The sequence below is a fragment of the Pseudophryne corroboree genome, chromosome 6 (assembly GCF_028390025.1).
Source record: "Pseudophryne corroboree isolate aPseCor3 chromosome 6, aPseCor3.hap2, whole genome shotgun sequence".
NCBI lineage: Eukaryota > Metazoa > Chordata > Amphibia > Anura > Myobatrachidae > Pseudophryne > Pseudophryne corroboree.
The window spans coordinates 505,457,507-505,482,715 of record NC_086449.1 but is presented as its reverse complement, the minus strand read 5'-3'; the positions used below and the strand labels follow the sequence as shown (position 1 = coordinate 505,482,715).

General features: G+C 40.9%; 1 protein-coding gene across 10 annotated transcripts in view; it reads left to right on the top strand.

The window, feature by feature from the left end:
• NAV3 (neuron navigator 3) overlaps positions 1–25,209 on the top strand; it is a 1,127,960-nt gene that overhangs the window by 797,256 nt on the left and 305,495 nt on the right. For all 10 annotated transcript variants that reach the window (XM_063927407.1, XM_063927402.1, XM_063927399.1 and 7 more), the window contains 3 exons: positions 1,486–1,625; positions 4,360–5,323; positions 17,488–17,603. In XM_063927407.1, the coding sequence (XP_063783477.1) occupies positions 1,486–1,625; positions 4,360–5,323; positions 17,488–17,603 (1,220 nt within the window). The remainder of the gene's footprint in view (positions 1–1,485; positions 1,626–4,359; positions 5,324–17,487; positions 17,604–25,209) is intronic.

Sequence of the window (25,209 nt, the reverse complement as noted above, 5' to 3'; positions counted from 1 at the left end):
ACATGACTTCCAGAGTGGTAGGGGGTGTTTAATATGTAGGGGACGGTGGATAGTGGAGTGTGCTTAATATTTATAATTTTCCGGTGGGAGGGCAGCTTGCTTGACTGCAGGTATCTCAAGTTCCTGAAAATATATTTCTTAGCTTTGAATGGGATAAAAAAACTAGAGAGTCTCACCTTTCAGAAGATTCTGGGAACTTGGGGATCAGAGTTCAGGAGCCAAAGCAATTCACCAATGAAAATCTAAAACTGTATATTAGGCATGTGGAGCTGGAGCAGGGACCAGCTGCTTGAAGGCTGATATCTCTGGTTCTGGGCAGAGTAGAGACAAGCTGCCAGTGTCCCCCAAAAGGGGAGAGTCCCAGCTTTTGGCATATACCCTCAGAAAAACTCTAAGTCAGACAAAACCCGAGATATCAGGCTGGGAAGAGCAATTAACAGGCTTGGATGGGGACCACTGCTTTCAAGTCAGATATCTCTGGTTCCCCCTTTGCCGATTTTCAAATATCTGGTACCCCTGGAAAGAGGGGACCCTCAGCTATCAGCCTAGGGCCCTTATGCTCCTGGGGCCCTTGGGCAAGAGCCCATTGAGCCCATACGAAAAGACGGCCCTGAGTCTGTGCAAGCTAAAGCTTACTCAGACTGGCCGTCTGAACTCCTATACCGGGTCCAGGAAGTCAGCGACCAATGACTTAGACCCTGGGATTGACACACCTACAAAACAGGGGAAACACTACTCCCATCGCTGCAACGGGACTACAAACAGTCACGCATGACCAGTTCTGCACATGCACAGAACGGGTTCTGTACACGCGCAGCACAACAGATCCCAAACCATCGGATTTGTATGTAACCCATTGGGTTTGCGTATAAGAGATGTGCAGTTTGGTTTTTCTCTAAATACGAACAAACCTCAACTTAGAATCATTTTTGGGTCCCAACTGGAACCAAGTCCCAGCTCTCAGGTCTGTTGTCTGTTTGGAAATCTGTTTTTCGATTGCATGCAAACAGGTCAAATGACCAGATTTTAGCTGTGTTATCTATATTAAAAGAATCTAAAACCGAATCAAAAAGCAAATCCTAACCAAAACACTTGAGGATGGTTTTGCCAAAACACGATGATGAATTAGTACCAAAACCAAAACACGGGTGTCCGCGCACATCTCTAGTATAAATTAGGTCCAGAAATACAGACGGAAGTTGACAGTCAGTTCTTTCTACACTGTAGTGTGGGTGGGACAGTACTGGCAGCACTGAAGCTCAAATTATATTGGCAAAAACACAAACAATTGACAATGTTTCTCTCCTGTATGTCAAGCCATTAGCAATCATATTTAATTATCATATTGTATTTGATATTTGTATTATGTACTGTAAAATAACTTTTCTGTGCCGTAGTACATAATAGTATTGCACTGCTGTCACTGACATGAAACAATATTCAATTTGTCTTGGGCAATAACAACAGTTTTATGTTTGACCCTAGACTTCCAGGACCTTCCAGGGTGCCAGCTGCAGGCAGCAGTACCAAGGTTCAGGGAACAGTTAATTTAAATAGAAGAAGTCAGAGCTTTAACAGCATTGACAAAAACAAACCACCTCAATATGCAAATGGAAATGAAAAAGGTAGGTGTGTGTTATCCGCCACCCAGGATAATTAAAGAATATTTATATTTCTATGAAATGCTGCCCCCTGCAAAAAAATGCTGCCCCCTGTTTCTGCTATTGTATATTTGTAAACCAATGCACAATGGGGGTAATTCCAAGTTGATCGCAGCAGGAATTTTTTTAGCAGTTGGGCAAAACCATGTGCACTGCAGGGGAGGCAGATGTAACATGTGCAGAGAGAGAGTTAGATTTGGGTGTGGTGTGTTCATTCTGCAATCTTATTTGCAGTGTAAAAATAAAGCAGCCAGTATTTACCCTGCACAGAAACAAAATAACCCACCCAAATCTAACTCTTTCTGCACATGTTATATCTGCCTCCCCTGCAGTGCACATGGTTTTGCCCAACTGCTAAAAAAATTCCTGCTGCGATCAACTTGGAATTACCCCCATGTACTTTTCTATGTGTTTTTAATAGCAAAAAACAGGGTAATATATTAAAGCCTCTAAATTATGTTATTACCCCTTAAGTTAGTGGAGTTTTAAATATGTAGGTGACAATATTAGTGTAAGTACACAGACTACAGTTCTACAAGGTGTTTGCTTACAATAAGAATTTGTTAGTACAGTTTGTGCACGTAACCTAAATGTATTTGCTTGTGGCAGTCTCTTTATTTATAATACATTTATTTATGTATTCATTGCCGACAGAGAACCTGGTATTAATACAATGTATGAGCTTTGCTAGCATTCGCATTGCTAGCATTCCCTGTTCCAGAAGTGTCCATATTGTTAAATAATGCGTTCCTTTTCTGCCTTCCTTTGATAATCAACCAAATGCCCACCAGATGGGGACAGTGTCTGTATAATACACGTCTGTGCTTTGTATTGCACACAGCAACACTCCTCTTTCTGCTGCTTTCCTGGGAATTGGAGCTTTTTACCATTATAATTCAGACATCTATAATCATCTTGTCTATGACTTACAGTTTCTACACAAAAATGGTCATACCCTTGTGAATAGACAAAAAAAAAATGCTTGCAGATTCATGTGTAAAACATTAAAACAAAATAAAAAATATGTCACTTATGACGCTTGCAATTAATCAAAAACAGACTTATAGGGGGAGATTCAAATTCTTTTTTTGGGCACTCCAAGTAATGGGGGCACCTCCGAGCAAGACATTTGTGGCTCTGATCGGGCACCCTTTATGTTTTAAGTGCCCAAAAGCACAGTAGAATTGCAAAGCAACTAAACCTGACTAAAATAGTGCCCACAATGCGAAAAGTCCAGTTTGGGTGCCCAACTGGGACACTTTACATATTTTTGATCGCCACCTCAGGAGGCTGAGATCAGAAATGCCAGCGCTGATCATGCCCGAACAGCAGAACAATTGAATTGCTGCCATCGAGTGCCATCTAGTGGTCGGCGCTTGGAAAACAATTGAATCACCCCCATAGTGTGACTAGTGTCACAAGTAAGAAAAGTATGATGTATTGGCTGAGCATACAGTATATAAATCAAAGAAGGGAAAAATCTCTTATGGTTATTTAAATGGGAATTTATTAACATGTGACATCTATGTTAGTAAAACACCAAATCAATATATCCCATTCATACATTAGATACATTTTACTAAAATATATTTGGTTCTTAATAGTGATTCCTTAATATAGCTTAATAAATAATCTGTGAGATCTAAGACACTCTACATATATGTGATAATTTGTTCAGTCAGTATATATAGAGAAAAATGTCACCTGCAGAACCAAGGTAGTGTGGTTCCATCGGAGCACCTGAAATCCCGACACCATCTCCCTATACATCAGCAGGTAGAGAGGTGCGCTGGTGCCATCTGCTCTGCATGATACCTGGGCTGTCAGGATCTCATATGAGACCTCCCGAGTCCCACCACCAGTCTGAGTACTGCCATCTGCACACTTACAAGCTGATGCAAAGGACCCCTTTCCAGGTTATCTAGTGCTCAAAGCTCTTGCATTCTAGACCAGCCACCTTTAATCTTTTAATACTACCTCAGGGACCTACGCATTGTACAGCTATTGTACAGCTTTATAGTTATAACATATACAAACTAGACTAGCTTAGTACCGCAAGTGACATTCTTTTCTTTACATTAGTATCGGAAGTGACATTTTTTCTCTGTACACATCGATTGTACAAACTCACAAATAAATGTGGAGTGTCGTATTTGCTGTACTTATTGAGCTATATTAAGTAATCTTTGTTTTAAGCAAATTAGATGCCATATAGTTTGTTAATAAATTCCTATGTAAAGAGCCTTGAGAGATTTGTCCTTCTTTTGATTTATACTGTATATGCACAGCAAATATATTGTTCTTAGATTCATGTGTCAATATAGTAGTCGCTGGTTCAAGGCAATTTCCTTCCAGATGTTTTATATTTCCAGAGTATTGATGAAAGCAGCTGTTGCTGGGCTTCAGGTTCCTTCATTTCAGCAGAAGTAGGCAGAGGTCTTGCTGATATAATATACATCTCCTTCTGATTGGTACAGATCAACATTTAGACATTAGTGTACTAAGGATGTCACAAAGAATGACAAGTGAAACCAACTCCTCTTTAGCATCTCATGTGACAGAACAGATACAGTATAGAAATATCAACAAAGGTATTATTTTTGAAAAGTTGAATATTAAATCTAGGAATTGATAATTTACAAAGTTCTTACACTGTATAGTTCATTGCCGCCTCTTATATTCTGTTTATCTTCCATAGAATCACCAAAAGGCCCTCAACAGTCTGCAGGCATGAATGGAAATGTGCAATATTCCACTAGCTCTGGTCAGCAAGTGGTCTCTGCCATACCCTCTCCAAGTGCCACTAAGCCCTGGCGCAGTAAGTCCATGAATGTTAAACATAGTGCCACTAATACCATGCTCTCTGTCAAGCAACCCAGTCCTGCAACGTCTCCCACGCCCTCCCCTGACAGACTAAAGCCCCCATTCTCTGAAGGAATTAAAACCGCGTCTTCGGGGCAAAAATCAATGCTTGAAAAATTTAAACTAGTCAACACTAGGGTTAGTATGAGGTCTTCACCATCAAATGAAGTCATTATTGAGGATGATGCCTTATCAGATTGTGGAGAAGATGATGTCAGTTCTGCCTTGAACAGCCCTAAAGTGTCGCCCAAATTGACTCCTCCAAAGGCTGGAAGCAAAAATCTCAGCAATAAAAAGGGTTTGCCTCAGCCAAAGGAAAAAGAAGAGAAAAGTAGGGAAAAAACTAAATCAAATGCAGAAAAATGTGCTAAAGAAGAAAAGGAACTGCAATCTGAAGGATCCAAAAAGAGCTCTAAAATCGCAAGCTTGATCCCCAAAGGAAACAAATCTGCTGCAGTTAAAAAGGAGAGTTTGATTCCTTTATCAAGTGGAATCCCTAAACCGGGGTCAAAAACGCCAGCAACAAAACAGACCACACCCCCAGGTGCTGCACATGCAAAAGAGACAGAAAAAAGTAGGACTACCAAAGGCAGTCAAACTGTGCCAACACAAAAAACCCCAGCCAATGAAAAAGTAGCTACACCTATTGAGGGGAAGGTCTCCGCTTCTTCCACTGGTCACCCGGCTACAACAGGCTCTTCTGGTGCTGGTGTCCAGTTCACAGGGAATGGGGCAGTTCAGCTGCCCCAGCAGCAGTACACTCATCCTAATACTGCAACTGTGGCACCATTCATATACAGGTAAGTAACTTATTACTTATGTTTATGGTGTACATTCTTATTTAAGTCAATTAAAATAAACATTTTTGAATAAACATAAATCGTACACAACGGAATTGCAGATTTCTAGGATTTTGCTCTGACCACCGCTCGCATAGTGACTTGTGTAGCGTTTGGGGTATAGCAAAAGCGGAGCAAATTTGCACCTTGGCAAAACCATTCTGCACTGAAGGGGTTGCAAATGTAACACGTGCAGACACAATTAGAGTTGGGAAGGTGTGTGTCCTAGCTAATATTTAAGTTTCAGTGTATAAACAAAGCTGCCCATTTTTTTTGTGCAACACGTGAAAGCAGTGAGTGTTTTTAAATTGCAACATGGTTTGTCCAGGACCAAATTTCTTTTCTCCTAGCTTGCATAAGCCCTATAATGTACAATACTATACAGTTCAAAGTGACCATAAAGAATATTCTATGGGGAAAAAAAAACTACTTGGCATGTTTAGTAAAAAGTGTGATATATTTTAACTGTTTTAGGTGATGTAAAAGTGATGTGAAATGCACAGCATACTGTAGTTCTCTTGAGGGTCTGCTTGAAGTAAGGGACCACTAACAATTAATAGATTTGCATAAAGATATTCTGCAAACAGTAAGCAATTTCTGTTCTGAAACAGACTTTTAAGGAAAGGAAAAGCATTTATTTATACCCTTTCTGAAATATTAAAGTGTTTTATGGTTTGTTTTAGGAAGATTTTTTTTCTTATTTATCTCATTGAATACTTTTTTTTAGGAGTATATGGCTTCACTAGTTATTATTAGTCACGTTATTGTGTGCAGTCAGTTGTCAAATCACATGGTCTGTACTTAGGAGGTAATTCCAAGTTGATCGCAGCAGGAAAATTTTTAGCAGTTGGGCAAAACCATGTGCACTGCAGGGGAGGCAGATATAACATGTGCAGAGAGAGAGAGATTTGGGTGTGGTGAGTTCAATCTGCAATCTAAATTGCAGTGTAAAAATAAAGCAGCCAGTATTTACCCTGCACAGAAACAAAATAACCCACCCAAATCTAACTCTCTCTGCAAATGTTATATCTGCCCCCCCTGCAGTGCACATGGTTTTGCCCAACTGCTAAAAAATTTCCTGCTGCGATCAACTTGGAATTACCCCCTTAATTCCTCTGGGACCAGTTGCTCAGTGGAAAATGTTCCATATGTGGCTGGCTTCATAGAAATGAATAGATACAAACGGGTGTAACTAGAACTTTGTGGGCCTCATAGCAACATATTAAAGGGACCCCTGCCTGAATGATTCTTGAGAGGCACCTCTCTGCAGCAGTTATTAATGTTAAGCCCCATTATAGTGCCCTAGTTCATTTTCTGAAAAATAATAGTGCCCTAATTAATATTATGTCCATGGTAGTGCCAGAGTTTATTTAATGAAACATTGAAGTTACTTAGTTTACATTATGTCACTCAGATTGTAGGGCTAAAAGAAAACATTATGCCCCACACAGTATCCCAATTCACATTGTGTCCCAAGTTTACTGTATATTATGCCACATGACAGTGCCCCTGCTCATACTGTCCTCCAGTTCAAATTCTGCCATGCTACAGTGCCCTGGTTCATACTATGTTACACTATAGTGCCTCCATTTCATATTGCGCCACATTACAGAGCCCCAGTTCTAATTACAGTATGTAACATTATAGTGCTGTCCACATTCCAATGAGCAGATCAGATTATGACACATTACAGTGTCCTCCAATTCAAATTATGTCACATTGCAGTGCCCCCTTACCATTATAACATCCACTATACACACCTCTCACTGAAAATGTAATGTCACACAATTCAGGCTGGGTAAAGGATCAGACCCACTATAGGTACGCCAATAAATACAAATAATGGTATTTTAACATAGAAACATAGAAACGTAGAATTTGACGGCAGATATGAACCACTTGGCCCATCTAGTCTGCCCCTTTTTTTAATCCTTTAGGCAATCTCAACCCTTTTTGAACTTTAATTCTTTGTAAGGATATTCATATGCCTATCCCAAGCATGTTTAAATTGCTCTATAGTCTTAGCCTCTACCACCTCTGATGGGAGGCGATTCCACTTATCCACTACCCTTTCTGTGAAGTCATTTTTCCTTAAATTTCCCCTGAACCTCCCCCCTCCAGTCTCAGTGTATGTCCTCGAGTTCTAATACTTATATTCCTTTGAAGAATGTTTCCCTCATGAACTTTAAGACCCTTGAGATATTTGAAAGTTTCTATCATGTCCCCCCTTTCCCTTCTCTCCTCCAAACTATACATGTTAAGATCTTTTAGCCTTTCCTGGTAAGTTTTGTGATGTAGGCCATGCACCATTTTAGTTGCCCTTCTTTGTACGCTCTCTAATGTATTTATATCTTTCTGGAGATATGGTCTCCAGAACTGGACACAGTATTCCAGATGGGGCCGCACCAATGACCTATACAGTGGCATTATCACTTCTTTTTTCCTGCTACTGATTCCTCTCCCTATACAACCAAGCATCTGACTTGCCTTTCTCATTGCTTTGTTGCATTGCTTTCCTGCCTTCAAGTCACTTGAAGTAGTGACTCCTAAATCCCTTTCCTCCTCAGTAGTTTCCATTATAGTACCCTTGATACTATATTTAGCCTTTGGGTTTTTGAGACCCAAGTTCTTGATTTTGCATTTTTTAGCATTAAACTGTAGTTGCCCCTGTTCTTGACCATTTCTCAAGCCTACCTAGGTCATCAATCATTTGTTTTACCCCTCCTGGTGTGTCTACCCTGTTGCATATCTTTGCATCATCTGCAAAAAAGGCATACCTTCCCTTCAATACCATCTGCAATGTCACCAACAAAGATATTAAAGAGAACTGGACCAAGTACATATCCCTGGGGTACTCCACTGGTAACATTTCCCTTCATAGATTGCACTCCATTAACTACAACTGTCTGTTTCCTATCCTGCAACCAGGTTCTTATCCATTTAACTGTTTTATAATCCACCCCCACGCTTTCAAGTTTATTTAGCAGTCTGCGATCTGGGACAGTGTCAAATGCCTTACTAAAGTCTAGATATGCTACATCTACAGCTCCCCCTTGATCTATTATTTTAGTCACAGAGTCAAAAAAGTCAATAAGATTTGTTTGGCATGATCTCCCACCATTAAATCCATGCTGTTTTGGATCCTGTAAGCTGTTTGATTTAAGATATTCCACAACTCTTTCTTTTAATAGTTTTTCCATTACTTTCCCTACTACTGATGTAAGGCTTACTGGTCTGTAGTTACTTGCTTCTTCCCTGCTTCCACTTTTGTGCAGTGGAACTACATTTGCTCTTTTCCAGTCCTCTGGAATAGCACCTGTATTTAGTGACTGGTTAAATAATTCTGTTAGAGGTGTAACCAGCACATCTTTTAGCTCTTTGAGTATCCTTGGGTGTATCCCATCTGGTCCCATTGATTTATCCACTTTTAATTTTGAAAGTTCTGTTATGACCTTCTCCTCTGTTAATGTACTTTCATCTACCTTATTTTTATGAATGTCCTTGCAACTTATCGGTGGCCCCATCCCTTCTTCTGTAGTAAATACTGAGCAAAAATAATTATTTAGGTGATCTGCTATTGCCTTGTCTCCCTCCACCAAATGCTCACTGTCTGTCTTAAGTCTTATTATTCCTCCATTTGATTTTCTCCTTTCACTTATATACTTAAAAAAAAGTTTTGCCCCCTTTATCTACTGACTGGGCCATTTTCTACTCAGCTTCTGCCTTTGCACGTCTAATCACTTTCTTAGCATCCTTTCCGTCTGTCAAGATACACCTCTTTGTCATTATTATTTTGAGTCTGTTTGTATTTCCTAAAAGCAATCTTTTTTGCCTTCACACTAGTTGATACTTCTTTTGTGAACCACACTGGCTTCCTTTTCCTGGTCGCTTTTCCTAACCATTGTATACAAAGGTCAGTTGCACTTAGTATTGCATTTTTCAGTTTTTCCCACCTCTCCTACACTCCTTCCAAGTTCCTCCAGTCCACCAAAGAATCACTTAAACATCTCCCCATTTTTGAAAAATCAGCATTTCTAAAATCCAACACCTTTGTTTTTGTGTGACAGGAGTTGGAACTTGTCTTTATACTAAACCATACTGCTTGATGATCACTGGATCCCAGGTGCTCACCCACATATATGTCAGATATCCTATCACCATTTGTAAGAATTAAATCTAATATTGAGTCTTTGCGAGTGGGCTCCCTCACCAATTGCTTGAGAGATGCTCCCTGTAAGGAATGTAGAAATTTGCCACTTGTAGCTGAACTTGCAAAAGACCCCTCCCAATTTACATCAGGTAAATTAAAGTCTCCCATGATTATGACTTCTCCCTTTAAAGCCATTTTAGTGATGTCCAACAAAAGGTTCCTGTCCAAATCCTGCCCCTGGCCTGGTGGTCTATAGATCACCCCAATGCGAATAATGTCCTTCTCCCTGGTTTCTATGGTGACCCAAAGGGCCTCAGTTTTGTCTTCAATATTTTGTATTAAAGTAGCATTTATGCTTTTTTTTCACATACATTGCTACCCCTCCTCCTATTCTTCCTATTCTATCCTTTCTAAATAAATTGTATACTGGTATAGTTATGTCCCAGTCATGATTCTCATTGCACCATGACTCTGTAATTGCCACAAAATCCCGGTTATCCCTTGTCATTCTCGCAATTAGCTCTGGAATTTTGTCTCCTAAGCTCCTAGCATTTGCACACATAGCTTTAATAATTTTGTTTGGGCATTTGTTATTAGTAGCCATGTCTAGACCGTAAAACATAAATGACATGTTTCAAGTTGAAATTACCTGTTTGGGGATGTTGCTCAGTGTTTGTTTATTTATTTTTTACTAATCAGGAATCACACTCTGCCCTCTACACCACGACTCCACCTCACTAAATATAAAGATATAGTACACCTGACCACAATGACCAAATGATCAAAGGAGGTAAACACCAGAGAGCATACAATAATAAACTATGTTTCACTGTGCAACTTCCCCACACATGCAATGCCAATTACAAGCCAATCATGACATCAAAAACATACATGAGTTTACATAAGAGAGAGCTATAGTGAACAGATTAGGGATGTCTTTTCACAGTTTAAAAAGACAGATAATATTGATACAGGTGAGAATTCAGATGTTTTTGGTAAGCTATAGGCAAAAATTTGAGTAGTTGCGGATGAAGTGGAAAGGTCTTGCAGCGTTCCTATCGCAGATTTAAGTTATAAGTGTCTGGGTTACTCAGGCTGGAGTAGTTTGATGTGTCGAGGATTTGGACTCACATTTGTTTGAAAGCTGTCCTTTAGTGGTCCTGATTGTGGTTTGATTGTTGTCCTTCTGTTTACCTTCGGTTTAACGTTGAAATTATGTTTAAACCTGTAGTTATCCTTTGAATAATGTCCTTTGAAGTAATGGCCCACATGCCTATGGCCCAAACCTCCTTAATGCTGTTTTCCTCAGATTATATTAATTGCACACACCCATATTTGCCTACTTTTGAAAAAGCATTTCAGGTAGATTGTGACAGCAATAACTACTACTGCTGAGGTAAAGTAGATCTATGATGCTCAGCCTGTGAGGCGTGTCATAAAAGTGACCTACATCGAAATGTAAACTGTATAGGAAGTGCGTCAGTGATTTTACACTGTGTAAACAATTATGTGCACGCATATACTAACTATGTGGAAGATCTATGAAGCACCAGGATCTTTATGTGAAGACCGCAGCTCCCCTATATATGCTTCTTCCAGGATTCCACTGGTATACAGATTTCTAAAACAATCAAGAGCATAGGTAACGCTCCATAGTGCAAAATAGTTTGCTTTAATGAATCACAATAAAGCAATTCCAGCGTAAGAGACCTACGTTCATATTAAATAAATGATCTCTGTGGACTGGTTACCACATGGCATAAATATACTGCATCCGTCAAAGAGGAACTGCGGCCATTCTACACCTCCGGAGACCTCACGCCTCGCTAGCACTGAGTGGGGTGCAGCAGCTGTAGTTCGTATACTTAGCACGCCACAAAGTAGCGCGTCGGGTATGCACCGTGCAGGCAGGGCAGTAGAGAGCCTGGCTGGGCCCAGGTACATTTTAGGGGACATGGCCTATTTTTCATGGGAAAGCCAATGTACTGCATATACTTGGGCTGAAACAGCATCGAGAGTGTCACTATTCATCTCAGCGACCCCGAAACCTATGGATTTTTACATATCACCCCCTACCCACCCCCACCCCTAGGGGTGCTAGGGGTGTCTTACACCCACTTCTCACCCCCAGTGCTGATGGGGTCTGAACTTGGACTTAAACAGCATTGGGAGTGTCAGAATTCATCTCAGCGACCCCTAAAACTATGGATTTTTCAATGTCACCCCCTTCCCACCTGCCCCCCTAGGGGAGCTAGGGGTGTCTTACCCCCACAGTATTTTTTTCCAGATTGTCATAAGTGTACCAAGTTTGGTGTAAATTTCTCTAGGCATTCCAGAGTTATGCTGGAAAATACACACATACATACACACACACACATAGATCCGTATATATATATATATATATATATATATATAAGTTGCAGTTGTTGCTCTGTAATATCTAGTTGATGGAAACATACTGCTGCTTTTCATATACTGTAAGTGACCATGAGAAACCTTATTTGATAATGCATGTAGCCATGGGGATCCTTGTGTCTTAAGCCAAAGCAGGGAAATGACACTGATGATCCCATCTGAATTTATATATCTCTGATTTAATTTAATTTTACAAGTATATAACAGCTACATAATGGGAGTACGGTGCAATCTCGGAGATTACTACTATTTCAAGGAATCCTCACAACTGTTCAGCTTCCCCAGAATATTTAGTTTAGTAGGCATTTGAGAATGGAATTTGAACATGCCTTTGTAATGGAATTAGCCTATATTTATTCCACACCGAATTCCCTCTATTGTTTTTGTTCTGCTTGGAAATCATACCACTGCATAGTGCACAATACGCTGACACTAATGTCATTCCAGGACTGCTGCAAATTATGGAGTTTAAACAACCGTGTGACGAGCAGAACTCAAAAATTGTATTGCCAGCACATAGCAAAGGTTTGGTTTAACCTTTGTGCTTAATTACTTTGTTGCAATGTGCTTCTCTTTTGACTCACGATTATTTCACTAATGTGTACTCCCATGTCAGACACTGATAAATGTGAACTAAATTCAAGAAATACATATATACAGTACATTGTCTTTCCCATGATAAATATGGCTGTATGAAGAGATATGTCTGGAATAGATTTATCAAATTATAAAAACAAAACATTAACTGCCGTATACTGTACATATCTTCTTGGGGAATCAGTTACCATACCGCCGCATGGGATCCCGGTGATGGTGTAATGGTTAGCATTACTGCCTCACAGCACTCAGGTCATGGGTTCGATTCCCACCATGGCCCTAACTGTGCGGAGTTTGTATATTCTCCCCGTGCTAGCGTGGGTTTCCTCCGGGTTCTCCGGTTTCTTCCCACAGTCCCAAAAATATATTGGCAGGTTAATTGTCTCCCAACAAAATTAACCCTAGCGTGAATGTGTCTGTGTGTACATGTGGTAGGAAATCTAGATTGTAAGCTTCACTGGGGCAGGGACTGATGTGAATGGCCAAATATTCTCTGTAAAGGTCTGTGGAATATGTGTGCACTATATAATAACTGGTAATAAATCAATAATAAATAAACAATGCCAACGCCGGAATCCTGCACAGCAGTACAATTTCCTGGCACCGGAATACCAGCGAGGTAGGTGATTCTAACTCTATGGATGTCCACGACACCCATAGAGGGAGAATATAACCTGTGGAAAGCATAGCGAGCCACCATGCCTGCAGCGTGGTGAGCGCAGCAAGCCCGCCTGCATACTGGTGGCTGAGATGCCGCTGTCGGTATAATGATGGCCGGCATCCCGGCCATTGGTAATTCATACTGAACCCCTTCTAGCGGCTTTATCCACCAGTATAAGTTAATTAATCAGCTTGGTGCAGATGTCTCCTTATACACCTAGATACAATGCACCATACATGACTGAGCCACCCCTAGAGGTATAGAGTATTATTTCTTTATTTAAAAGTATCTTATTTGCATCAGAGAGGCAACAAAGCACCACTCAGAGTGTACTACAGACACACAGGAATTAGTTTTAAACACATTCATATTCACAGATGTTGCACAGTGGAACTTGGCATGAGAAAAAGCCACGGCAGCTGCATTTTAGCACTTGGTATACAGATTCAGACTCGGAGGAATTAAATTAGCCGTGATAAGATGATAATTTACCACGACCTGACTTTTTGCTGACATCGCCAAAAAATGACTGTGAAAAGCGGCTTATCACAGGTTTGCGTGCTTCTATGATTCGACTTATCTCATTGCAAGTTTGAAGACTGGATTCTTGCAATAATTCTTGACATCAAAACCAGAGAAAAGTGTAGGAGAAAATGGTGAAGTCTGCCAGTTCCCCCAAAACAGCCAAACTTCGGGCCTAATTCAGAATTGATCGCAGCAGCAAAATTTTTCTCTAATGGGCAAAACCATGTGCAGTGAAGGTGGGACAGATGTAACATGTGCAGAGAGAGTTAGATTCGGGTGGGGTGTGTTCAAACTAAAATCTAAATTGCAGTGTAAAAATAAAGCAGCCAGTATTTACCCTTCACAAAAACAAAATAACCCACCCAAATCTAACTCTCTCTGCACATGTTATATCTGCCCCTCCTGAAGTGCACATGGGTGGTCATTCCGAGTTGTTCGCTCGTTGCCGTTTTTCGCTATGCTGCGATTTGTTGCTAAATGTGCATGGTACGCAGAGCGCATGCGCTAAGTTATTTTACACAAAACTTAGTAGATTTGCTGGTGTTCGTGCGGCGCTTTTCAGTCGCACTGCTGATCGGCGAATGATTGACAGGAAAGGGGCGTTTCTGGGTGGTAACTGAGCGTTTCCGGGAGTGTGCTAAAAAACGCAGGCGTGTCAGGGAAAAACGCGGGAGTGTCTGGAGAAACGGGGGAGTGGCTGGCCGAACACAGGGCGTGTTTGTGACGTCAAACCAGGAACTAAATGGACCGAGCTGATCGCAATCTAGGAGTAGGTCTGGAGCTACTCAGAAACTGCAAAGAATTATTTAGTAGCAGCTCTGCTAATCTTTCGTTCGCTATTCTGCTATGCTAAGATACACTCCCAGAGGGCGGCGGACTAGTGTTTGCAATGCTGCTAAAAGCAGCTAGCGAGCGAACAACTCGGAATGACCACCATGGTTTTGCTAATTAGAGCAAAATTTTGCTGCTGCGATCAGGTCTGAATTAGGCCTTAAGATAGGAAAACAGTATAGAAGTATATTAGTGGTCATAATAAATCAATTTGGGGTACTTAAATTGGGTCAAATGGCTGTTGTATGCATCTTTCTAAAAAAAAAAAAAGTGGAAAATTATAGAAAGCAAGTGTTTTTAAGCAAAATATATTAGGGGTACATAAAAATGGTTCTAAGTATATATTTGGTTTATCTTAAGCCACTTTAAAAAAAATGAAAAAAAAAACAAACAAACTGATTACTCCCACCTACAAGCTTAAAATCTCTTATCCCACTCATAAAGCACCCAAATATACCTGTCCCATACCTTGTACCACAATTTCCGTCACTTTGCACTTATTGTCCCCAAAAATGACTTGTCATTATTGGCTAATTAAAAATTACTCAAAAATGACTTGTCATTATTGGCTAATTAAAAATTACTAAAAACTTCTAACTGTCTAATTAGCCATTCAGGGGGCATCCCATGGGTTCTGAACCAAATTCCGCCATTTTTACCTTAAAATAGGGATTTTTCCCAAGCTTATCACCTGCACAGAGGTAGTGAAGTGTAATTCACTCTAAACTTTGGAGAATTATCGCAGATAATTCACGGACATTTGAATAGGGGCTTATCACGGGTCACGGTAAAATGTGTTTTTACCACGAAAGCTGCATTTCAAGGCTAGTTGAATCCCCCCATTTGTCGCATACAGATGTACAAATGTCACAGCAGGGCCGAAACTAGGATTTTTGGCACCTGGAGCAAGGCAGTAATTTGGTGCCCCCCATACACACACGCACACACACAAAGTGACAACCAGCATCATCACGATGCATCCAGCACACTTTCCCTAAGAAAATGTATAGGAACACATGAAAACCAACATGCACCTTAGATACAGTATTGTGTGGGACTCTGGCTGGCCAACTGCTGTAGGACTACACAGCCCAGTATGCCAGTCAGGACCTAGGACCAATTAAAGAGGAGGAGTATCAACTTTCTGGGGAGGGGGGACACACTATGTGGGTTATCCTGGTTGCAGAGAGGAGTCCCTAGGACTGGCTGGTGATATATACCTTATATAAGCCATGCAATCACTGTATCAACTGCTGTAGGACTACAAATCCCTGCATCCAAGTTGGGGGCCGAATACCACACTTTGGGAGGCAGCAGCTGTCCTAGCATATAGAGACCTCACCTCAGTTTCCTGACTAATTATCAGCTGCTGCTGCTTCCTCTCGCCTTGTCCTCCTCTGGTTGAGCTGACGTGCAGGAAGGGGGAGGCCCTAAGGAACAGGGCCGGGGCAGACATACTGTAGTTTACACAGACACAGGAGTGTGTGAACAGCCACCCCTGCCCCATTTTTAGTGTTCTAGTTGCCGGGTGGGTTGGTTTCCCAGGAGTCCACATTGGTGGTACTGGGGACCGGGGATTCGCAGCGAGGGTTCTGGGACCCAGCAGCAGGTAGCACCTTAGGACCCTGTCCTCCTCTGGTGGAGCTGCATGTGGGAAGGGGGAGGTGCTGGGGAACAGGCCTGGGAGCAGACATTGCTTACACAGGCACAGGAGTGTGTGAGCGGCCATGGATTAATGCTTGGGAAATGAAAGGGGGCAGCTGGAGAGTCCTTGGTTACCACCCCTGCCCCACTCATTAGCATTCTAATTGCCGGGGAGAGGGGAGTTTCAATGGTGGTGCTGGGGAGCGGGTACCTGCAGCGAGGGTTCTTGGACCCACCAGAAGGTAGCCCTTTAGGGCTGAGAGTAAGGAGGGGAGGCAGAGTACCCATCTAGTACCCATCTCTGCGCCCTCTTAGATTCTGCACCCAGGGCGCATAGCCTCTTATCCCCCCCTCTTAGTTGCGGCAATGGTCACACATCCAATTGATCAGTGCAATCTAGCAAAGAAGTTTTGCAGCATGCCACACCGCAGTAAGATGTGCATGGCTACATCTGTACAAAGCAATGTAAGATTATGTACAACAACCAATAAAATAACATCTCCCTGTGTCTACCCTTGTCCCCAGATCTCTCCATGTAGAACCAACACTTGAATGACAGAATTGCAGGACAGGTTGACTCGGTAGAGAGAAGAAACACTTAAATTATAAATGTCTTGTCACTGGCAAACACAATGCAATTAATGTTTCTCTCTCCGCCATCACCCAAAAGATTAAACACTTGCGTATATTACCCAGTGGATACATTCCTGTTATTTACAGATAGTGTAGTGCTGATTCATAGTTGGCTATAATATGTATATTTTTAATTGTTCCCCTCACTCTCTGTAATAGCACACATACTAATAATTTAATCCATCGCAATCCACATTAGCAGAATGTCAGTTGGTTATAATGTCAACCTTGAGCCAGTCCTTCAAAAATGTATAGCCAGCTCTATGAAAATGATATATTTTATATTGAAAAGGCGAGATAAATGGCTTAAGCCTATGAGTCTTCTCTCAGTGGCAATATTCTTTGATGATAAATAGTTGTCTGCATGAGCTGATAATAAACATCATAAGAGGCATTAATTCAAGTAATAATTTTCAAGTGGTTTGGTGCCTTGTGAGATAACACTGTAATCTCCAGAGTGCTTGTCTCTTCTGACAACGCTACTTCCCTTCTGCATTATTTATAAAAAACATTGTTTCAAATTAGTGCTCTCGCTTATTGTAGCAGACACCAGTAACTGGATATAAGAAATGTACTGTGTAGCCACAGATTCTAATGTAACAATAATGAGTGTAGAGTTTTATTTAGTCATATTCTAAACATGAGATAAATGAATCTTCTCTATTGCAGAACACACTCAGAAAATGAGACCACTGCCTTACCACCTGCTGATTCCTGCACAAGCCCGACTAAAAGTGAATCATTGTACAGTAAGACCGCCAAACAGTGCCTGGAGGAGATATCTGGTAAGTAGTTCATCGCGTATATAGACCCACATATAGACCCATTTGGCCATGCTTATATAGACTCATGGTTATGCTGCACAAATTGGATTCATTTCATACTCTCAGTGGAATAATAATAATAATAATAATAATGATTCTAGTTTCAAATACATAATTACAATTATTTTGAAAGCACAAAACAAAGATGACTGTTGTAATTCATGACCAGTTGGGTCACTGTATTCGCTGGCTTTTACACTAAGTCGACAAACCGATACACTGGCCAGAGAAAATACGTTTCATGAGGCTAAAGCCCCCTTCACATTTGACGATTTGCTGCTGAGGTGCCCGACAGTTGATAAGGCCAACGGACGACCCCGGGGGTGAGGAGGAGGGGGGCAGGGGGTGACGGGGACGTGAAGTTTCTTCACTCTCTGACGTCACCTAGCCTCATAGCCCTGCATGCTAATATAGACAATATTGTCCAGCTTGGCTTGCAGACATACAGTAAACAACCTGGCACCAACAATGAATGATCTCGGGGCCGTGCATCGTTCATCGTTGGTACATACACACTGAGCGATATGAACAATTTATCGTTCATTACTGAACAAGATTGTTCATATCGGCCTCACACATCGGCAAGTGTGTAGGACCCATAAGGGGGTAATTCAGTATCAAGAGAATACATCTGCCCGGCCAAATCAGTGCAGCGATAGCCACACTTTATGGTAGCCCAATCTCATTCAAGAGTGTTTGCAGCCTCATATGGTAGTGAGCAATTTTGTGCATTTAAACGCAGTGGCAACGGCAGTTCGCACCCTTCGCCAGGAACGAATTCCTCCTTTAGTCTCATGCCTATATCATATGATTTACTCCCTACTTTGCCAATAAAGTGACATTGCGATTCTCTTTTCTTTTTAAGTAGGTTGTGAAATATTAAACTATAAATTCTGATCATGACATGCAAGGGCGTAGCTACCATCGGTGCAGGAAGTGCAGCTGCTATGGGGCCCAGAGCTGAGAGGGGCCTACCTTCCCTGTCAACCTTCATTTTTTCCTCATTGGGTACATAGGAGCCCTTGAAAACTTTTGACTTGGGACCTGCAGTATACTGTATTTTGTTATACCCCTGGACCTACTCATTATAATATGGTATACAATGAACTGGAGGCCATTATAATGTTACATAATATGAACTAGAGCACTGAAGTGTGGCATAATATAAAATGAAGGCACTATAGTGTGATATAAAATAATTGGGGGCACTGTAATGTGGCATAATATGAACTGGGGCACTGCTTGTATGTCAATGTGAATTGGGGGTACTGTGTTGCATAATGTGAACTAGGGCATATTACGGGCATAAAACTAACAACTGCTGCAGAGAGGTGTGTCTCTGGAAGCATTTGGACAGGGGTCCCTCCAAAATGTTGCTGTGGGGTCCACAATGTTTTGGCTACGCCCCTGATGACATGTATGGTTTGTGCCACATTGTATTGTTGCCATGAGCAAGCAGCTTTTCCAGTTCCTGTTAAATACCACAAACTGTACATTTAACTAGTAGTAAGCAACTGGGTGTTAAAAGTTTGTCCTTCGCACTCATCACAGGAGCAACTAGCGGGGTCCATTCACACCCGTTATCACATAGTGTAAAGTCTATTGGGCATGAGTGTGAATACACGCATGCGCCCATGAACGTGCACGCACATGACAGCAAACGTGTCACGGGGTGCAAATAGCTGCAGCTCAGATGAGTGCGGCTACATCTGTATGTAATTAAAATTATAATTGAAAAAATAAATTTCCCAACTATATCAGATCATCGGTGGGAGTGCGAGATCGCCGCAGGTTCAGGATGCCGGACGATCTTGGATGTATTTTTAAAGGGGCATTTGCTTACAAAGCATGGCTTTGCCTTGTATTGGCCCCTTTAAAAAAAAATCTGATATTGGCCGTCTTCCCCATCTTTGGCGATCTCGCACTCCATCACATCCCGCCGCAAATGTTCGCTGAATATATATATATATATTAAAAAAATGAAGTAAAGAAAGCGCCTAATAGTGTCGATGAATCACTCTTCGTGAATATAAACGTGGTGGTAAAACAGACAAAGTATTGCAACTTAGCTGTGGATATTTCTGGTAGATGACTCTTAGAAGCCGGACATGTAAAAGAGAGATAAATTCGACATAGTGTGTACTGTTTTAAAATTTTTACAAGTATTTAAAAAACCAATTTAGGAACTGTGCTGGTTCCAATTTTTGGTAAGAAAACTATATTAGTTAAAAACAGTAACAATTTATTAAACACACTCCTGCCATACATGCAGGTTACATATAAAAAAACAGTAAAAAAGGGGCATAAGGACGTATATAGCAGCTCATTCAACGCGTTTCGTCCTGATGTGAGGTCTTCTTGAAGAAGTCCTCACATCAGGACGAAACGCGTTGGGACAGGGACTGGATGCTCACCCCTCCGACTTCCCATTCGTGGACAGATAAGCCATGTTTTTATATTATATCTTGTACGTTTGATACTTGCATTTACGGATTAATTTTATCCCAAAATTTCTATATGTGGACAGATAAGCCTGCTATACTTCATAATCTTGTACGGTTAATACCTACATTTATAACTGAATGAGCTGCTATATACGTCCTTATGCCCCTTTTTTACTGTTTTTTTATATGTAACCTGCATGTATGGCAGGAGTGTGTTTAATAAATTGTTACTGTTTTTAACTAATATAGTTTTCTTACCAAAAATTGGAACCAGCACAGTTCCTAAATTGGTTTTTTAAATACTTGTAAAAATTTTAAAACAGTACACACTATGTCGAATTTATCTCTCTTTTACATGTCCGGCTTCTAAGAGTCATCTACCAGAAATATCCACAGCTAAGTTGCAATACTTTGTCTGTTTTACCACCACGTTTATATTCACGAAGAGTGATTCACCGACACTATTAGGCGCTTTCTTTACTTAATTTTTTTTAATATTTATCTTTATATTGTTTAAGAGCTGCCACTCACTTACTTGTGAGGAGTGTTAGGTCTGGCTAAAGAGTCATTATTTATCCTCTATCCTAAGGGGTCTTATTGAATTTACCTAGGCGCTATTCTCTATTGTTTTTTATATATATATATATATATATATATATATATATATATTGGATTAAATCTGACAAAGACTATGGTTGAGGGCTTTGACAGACTGTGCAGCAAAAGATTGTATACTCTGCAGGAAATGTTGGCCTTTCTGGATTTGGACTCAAGAGTTCTCGCATTCATCATATGTTCATACAGCAGAGCCGACTTTATTCCTGCTCTATCCAAACTGCAATATGCAAATTTACAAATACAGGGGAAGATGTGGAGATGTGAGCCGGTAGAGAAGTTGCCCATGCCAACCAATCAGTTGTGAGGCAACATTTATCAAGTGCATTCTATAATATTATATACAACGTAGCAGATGATTGGTTGCCATGGGCAACGTTAGTGGCTCACTTCTCCACTCTTTTCACTGCTTCATACATGTCCCTGCAGTGCAGAGCGGCATTCAACATAATGCAGGAGCAGAAGAAACATTGCACCTGTACTGACTGACCTGTTTCATTACAGATCTAGACTCGCATGAAATTTTTCTGCATATCTGCCCATCTCTTTGGTGTCTAATGAAGGTTTCTTGTGTGGCGCATTTGATTTTTAAGCATTATTATTATGTATAGCCAAGTTTAGGTTACCAGTAGCTCTCCAGCTGTTGTGATGGGAGCGATGTCACAGCATAATAGGGTTTGAAGCTCCTCTGCAGCTCCACATATTAGGGTTTGAAGCTCCACTGCAAGGGTTTTAGTCAAAGGTGACTAAAAGCCTTGTTACTGGAGACCAATATTCTACCTCAGTTGACTCCAATGTGGGTCTGGTAGTATCCACAGCAATAGAATGGTGTCTGTTAGTTTGCTCCCTTATCTGCCTCTAGGGGGACAAGTAGGACCAGCTGCACTGGGATAGAGGCCATTATGTTCATCAGACCACCTACACCTCCAAAGAGTATAGGAGGGCTGGGTGGTTTTGAATGTTGTATAATTTTATTATTTACTGCAACCATGGACCCTTTAAAATACTCTTACTCCATGAAAAATAGTACATTGATGCCAATACACAAGAGCACTCCAAATCTCTCTTCTAATTTCATTTTACAGTTGTGCCCTGTGCTATAAATTGATACTTCTACTGAAAGATCGGGCTGACTTTTTTATTTTAGAAAATAAAATTTCTTGTGACTTGTAATTATACGTAGCCACCTGCGCTGCAGCAGTTTTTTCCAACTGACACGGAAAGAATGAAGGATAACCAGGTGCCAGAGGGATTTTAAACAACAAAACAAAAGCCAACATCTGCTGTTGTTTAGACTAATACTTGTATGTGTTGGGAGAAAATACATTTATACTTTTCAACTGTACAAAGTATTATTCCATATTCTCCTGCAGCAAAGGTGATCTAAGTCACTTACAGTATTTCCTGACTTTTACTTGACTCAAGCATACCATACAGATTTCCAAGCTTTTACTATTTAAAATTGTATAGAATTTAAAGAAATATTAGCCACCAATGTGCGCTGTTAATAACATCCAGAGCAGCTGGGTATCAACTCAAATGGTATTCATCAAGTACCAGAAATACAATTTTAAGCAAAACAGTGAGTGATTTACCCTGCGCTTAGCTGTTAAAACATGTGTACATATTTCACCCCCGTGAAAAAATAAAATATTCCACACACATGAAAAAGTCAAAAACAATACTGAGCTTTTTTTTGGGCAGGTAATACAGATTCTTATCACAGCTTTTTTTCCCTCAGTGTTGCGGGTCCACTCCTTTTTAGACCTAAAACAACAGAAGCGCTCCTCCCCACAGTGTTCAAACAACATGGGGGGAATGAGCACGTAAAATAATAATAGTGCAGCGTTCTTTACACCAAAGGTATCGGCTTTAGTATTATGCACTTACAACATGCAAGTTTTGCAATGGCATATCAGTGTCCTCCCGAAATAGACACAACCGTATACAGGACATCAGACAAGCCAGCAGATCTTCTTAATCATGGTGCAGTCTTCCTCTCTTGGCTGCAATCTGCAACAACATATGCGCTCCCCTCGATCCACATAAGAAGGGTGAGCACAGTAATAAAGATAATAGTGCAGCGTTCTTTACTTAACCAACACTCACTTTAATAAAATACACTTACAACAAGTAGATTAAAAGATGGCACAAAAAAACATCCTATTGGGGGCAAGCACGGCTACACAAAGGGCATCTCACGGAGCTGTATTGTTGTTCACAGATGTGAAAATAGTCAGCAGATCCGGATACTGCATTCACTCTCCACGTAGACTGTCCAGCGCCAAGGAATGTCCCCAAAGGTGTTACCACTGCTCACACCGTGCTTGCCCCCAATAGGATGTTTTTTTGTGCCATCTTTTAATCTACTTGTTGTAAGTGTATTTTATTAAAGTGAGTGTTGGTTAAGTAAAGAACGCTGCACTATTATCTTTATTACTGTGCTCACCCTTCTTATGTGGATCGAGGGGAGCGCATATGTTGTTGCAGATTGCAGCCAAGAGAGGAAGACTGCACCATTATTAAGAAGATCTGTTGGCTTGTCTGATGTCCTGTATACGGTTGTGTCTATTTCGGGAGGACACTGATATGCTATTGCAAAACTTGCATGTTGTAAGTGCATAATACTAAAGCCGATACCTTTGGTGTAAAGAACGCTGCACTATTATTATTTTACGTGCTCATTCCCCCCATGTTGTTTGAACACTGTGGGGAGGAGCGCTTCTGTTGTTTTAGGTCTAAAAAGGAGTGGACCCGCAACACTGAGGGAAAAAAAGCTGTGATAAGAATCTGTATTACCTGCCCAAAAAAAAGCTCAGTATTGTTTTTGACTTTTTCATGTGTGTGGAATATTTTATTTTTTCACGGGGGTGAAATATGTACACATGTTTTAACAGCTAAGCGCAGGGTAAATCACTCACTATTTAAAATTGTGCCAAAGTTCTAATCAGACTTTCAAGTCTGATTCAGGAACATGTGCTGTCTTGAACTGCCAGCAATAGAGAAGCAGATGGTAGGGAAACATTATTTGAAATAAAGCCCAGTTGTCTGTAAACTAGGATTGAATATTTGAAGAATAGAACTGCAAGCCTTATGTGTACAGTGTTTAGTATACAGAATTAGGCATTTATTTATTATTTAGGTATTTTACATATTACAGTGTTAAGCCATAATAATGGCGAACCTTGTGTTAAATTTGGCTAATTGCAAGTTAATTATTTTGCCCATTAGCAACAAGTCAATTTAGCAAACATCTACAGTGGATACATGTGCTCAAAGGGAGTTTATCGGTTACTAACTGTTAATTTATATTTAAAAAAATGAATACAAATATTATAGGGAAACAGGTCTTCATTTGAACATTTGGTGTGGACCCTGACATTTCTAGTGTTTGACACTCCTGCAGCTGCTGGACCCTATAGCAATTGACACCCCACTGTAAGGGACAAAACTAAACAAAAAACCCTAAAAAAACAAACCTTTTTGCTTACTAAAGCAACAATGAAATCTGAATAATACTGATAATAGTGTAGGGCATTATAACAAATAAGGAGGCCCATGTTCATGTTTTCGTTCCGTCTTTGCTATTTTTTTGGTATAGCTGCCTTTGCCATATTTTCGAGCAAAGGGAACGTACTGACAGCAATTAGGTCAGACCTTGCTTTAAGAGCAGGGTATGTGGCACAGGGCCATCTTGCTTCAAGGTCCTGTGCGCACTGTACACCATCACCCAACACCCATTATGGATTTGTCACTGAATGAGTTTATGTGGTACAGGCATTTTTAAAAGTTGTTTTATACTCTCTCTGACCAAATTCTCCATGAAGCAGCCTGGGAAATAGACTGTGGTTCTCCGCCTGGTAAGGATGCTTGACAAGACAAGAGATTAGCTATAGCCAAATGCTTCCTCATTTTAAAGAAACATTGTACAGTATAACTTATACTATTCCTGTTGTTATACCCCAGCGAGGCTCTCCAAGATGTTTCCCTTTGCCTCACACTTCTGCTGGAAAATGTGTGCCCACCAGGGTACCCTAGCTTCTGGTGGCATTGTCCTACACTTGAACCTTTGTGGACAGCTCTCTTGAATAGCTTATTTGAGACTCTAATACCACAGGATTCATGAATTTCTCTAACGTCCTAGTGGATGCTGGGGACTCCGTCAGGACCATGGGGATTAGCGGCTCCGCAGGAGACAGGGCACAAAAATAAAGCTTTAGGATCAGGTGGTGTGCACTGGCTCCTCCCCCTATGACCCTCCTCCAAGCCTCAGTTAGGTTTTTGTGCCCGTCCGAGCAGGGTGCAATCTAGGTGGCTCTCCTAAAGAGCTGCTTAGAAAAAGTTTTTAGGTTTTTTATTTTCAGTGAGTCCTGCTGGCAACAGGCTCACTGCAACGAGGGACTTAGGGGAGAAGAAGTGAACTCACCTGCGTGCAGGATGGATTGGCTTCTTAGGCTACTGGACACCATTAGCTCCAGAGGGATCGAACACAGGCCCAGCCATGGAGT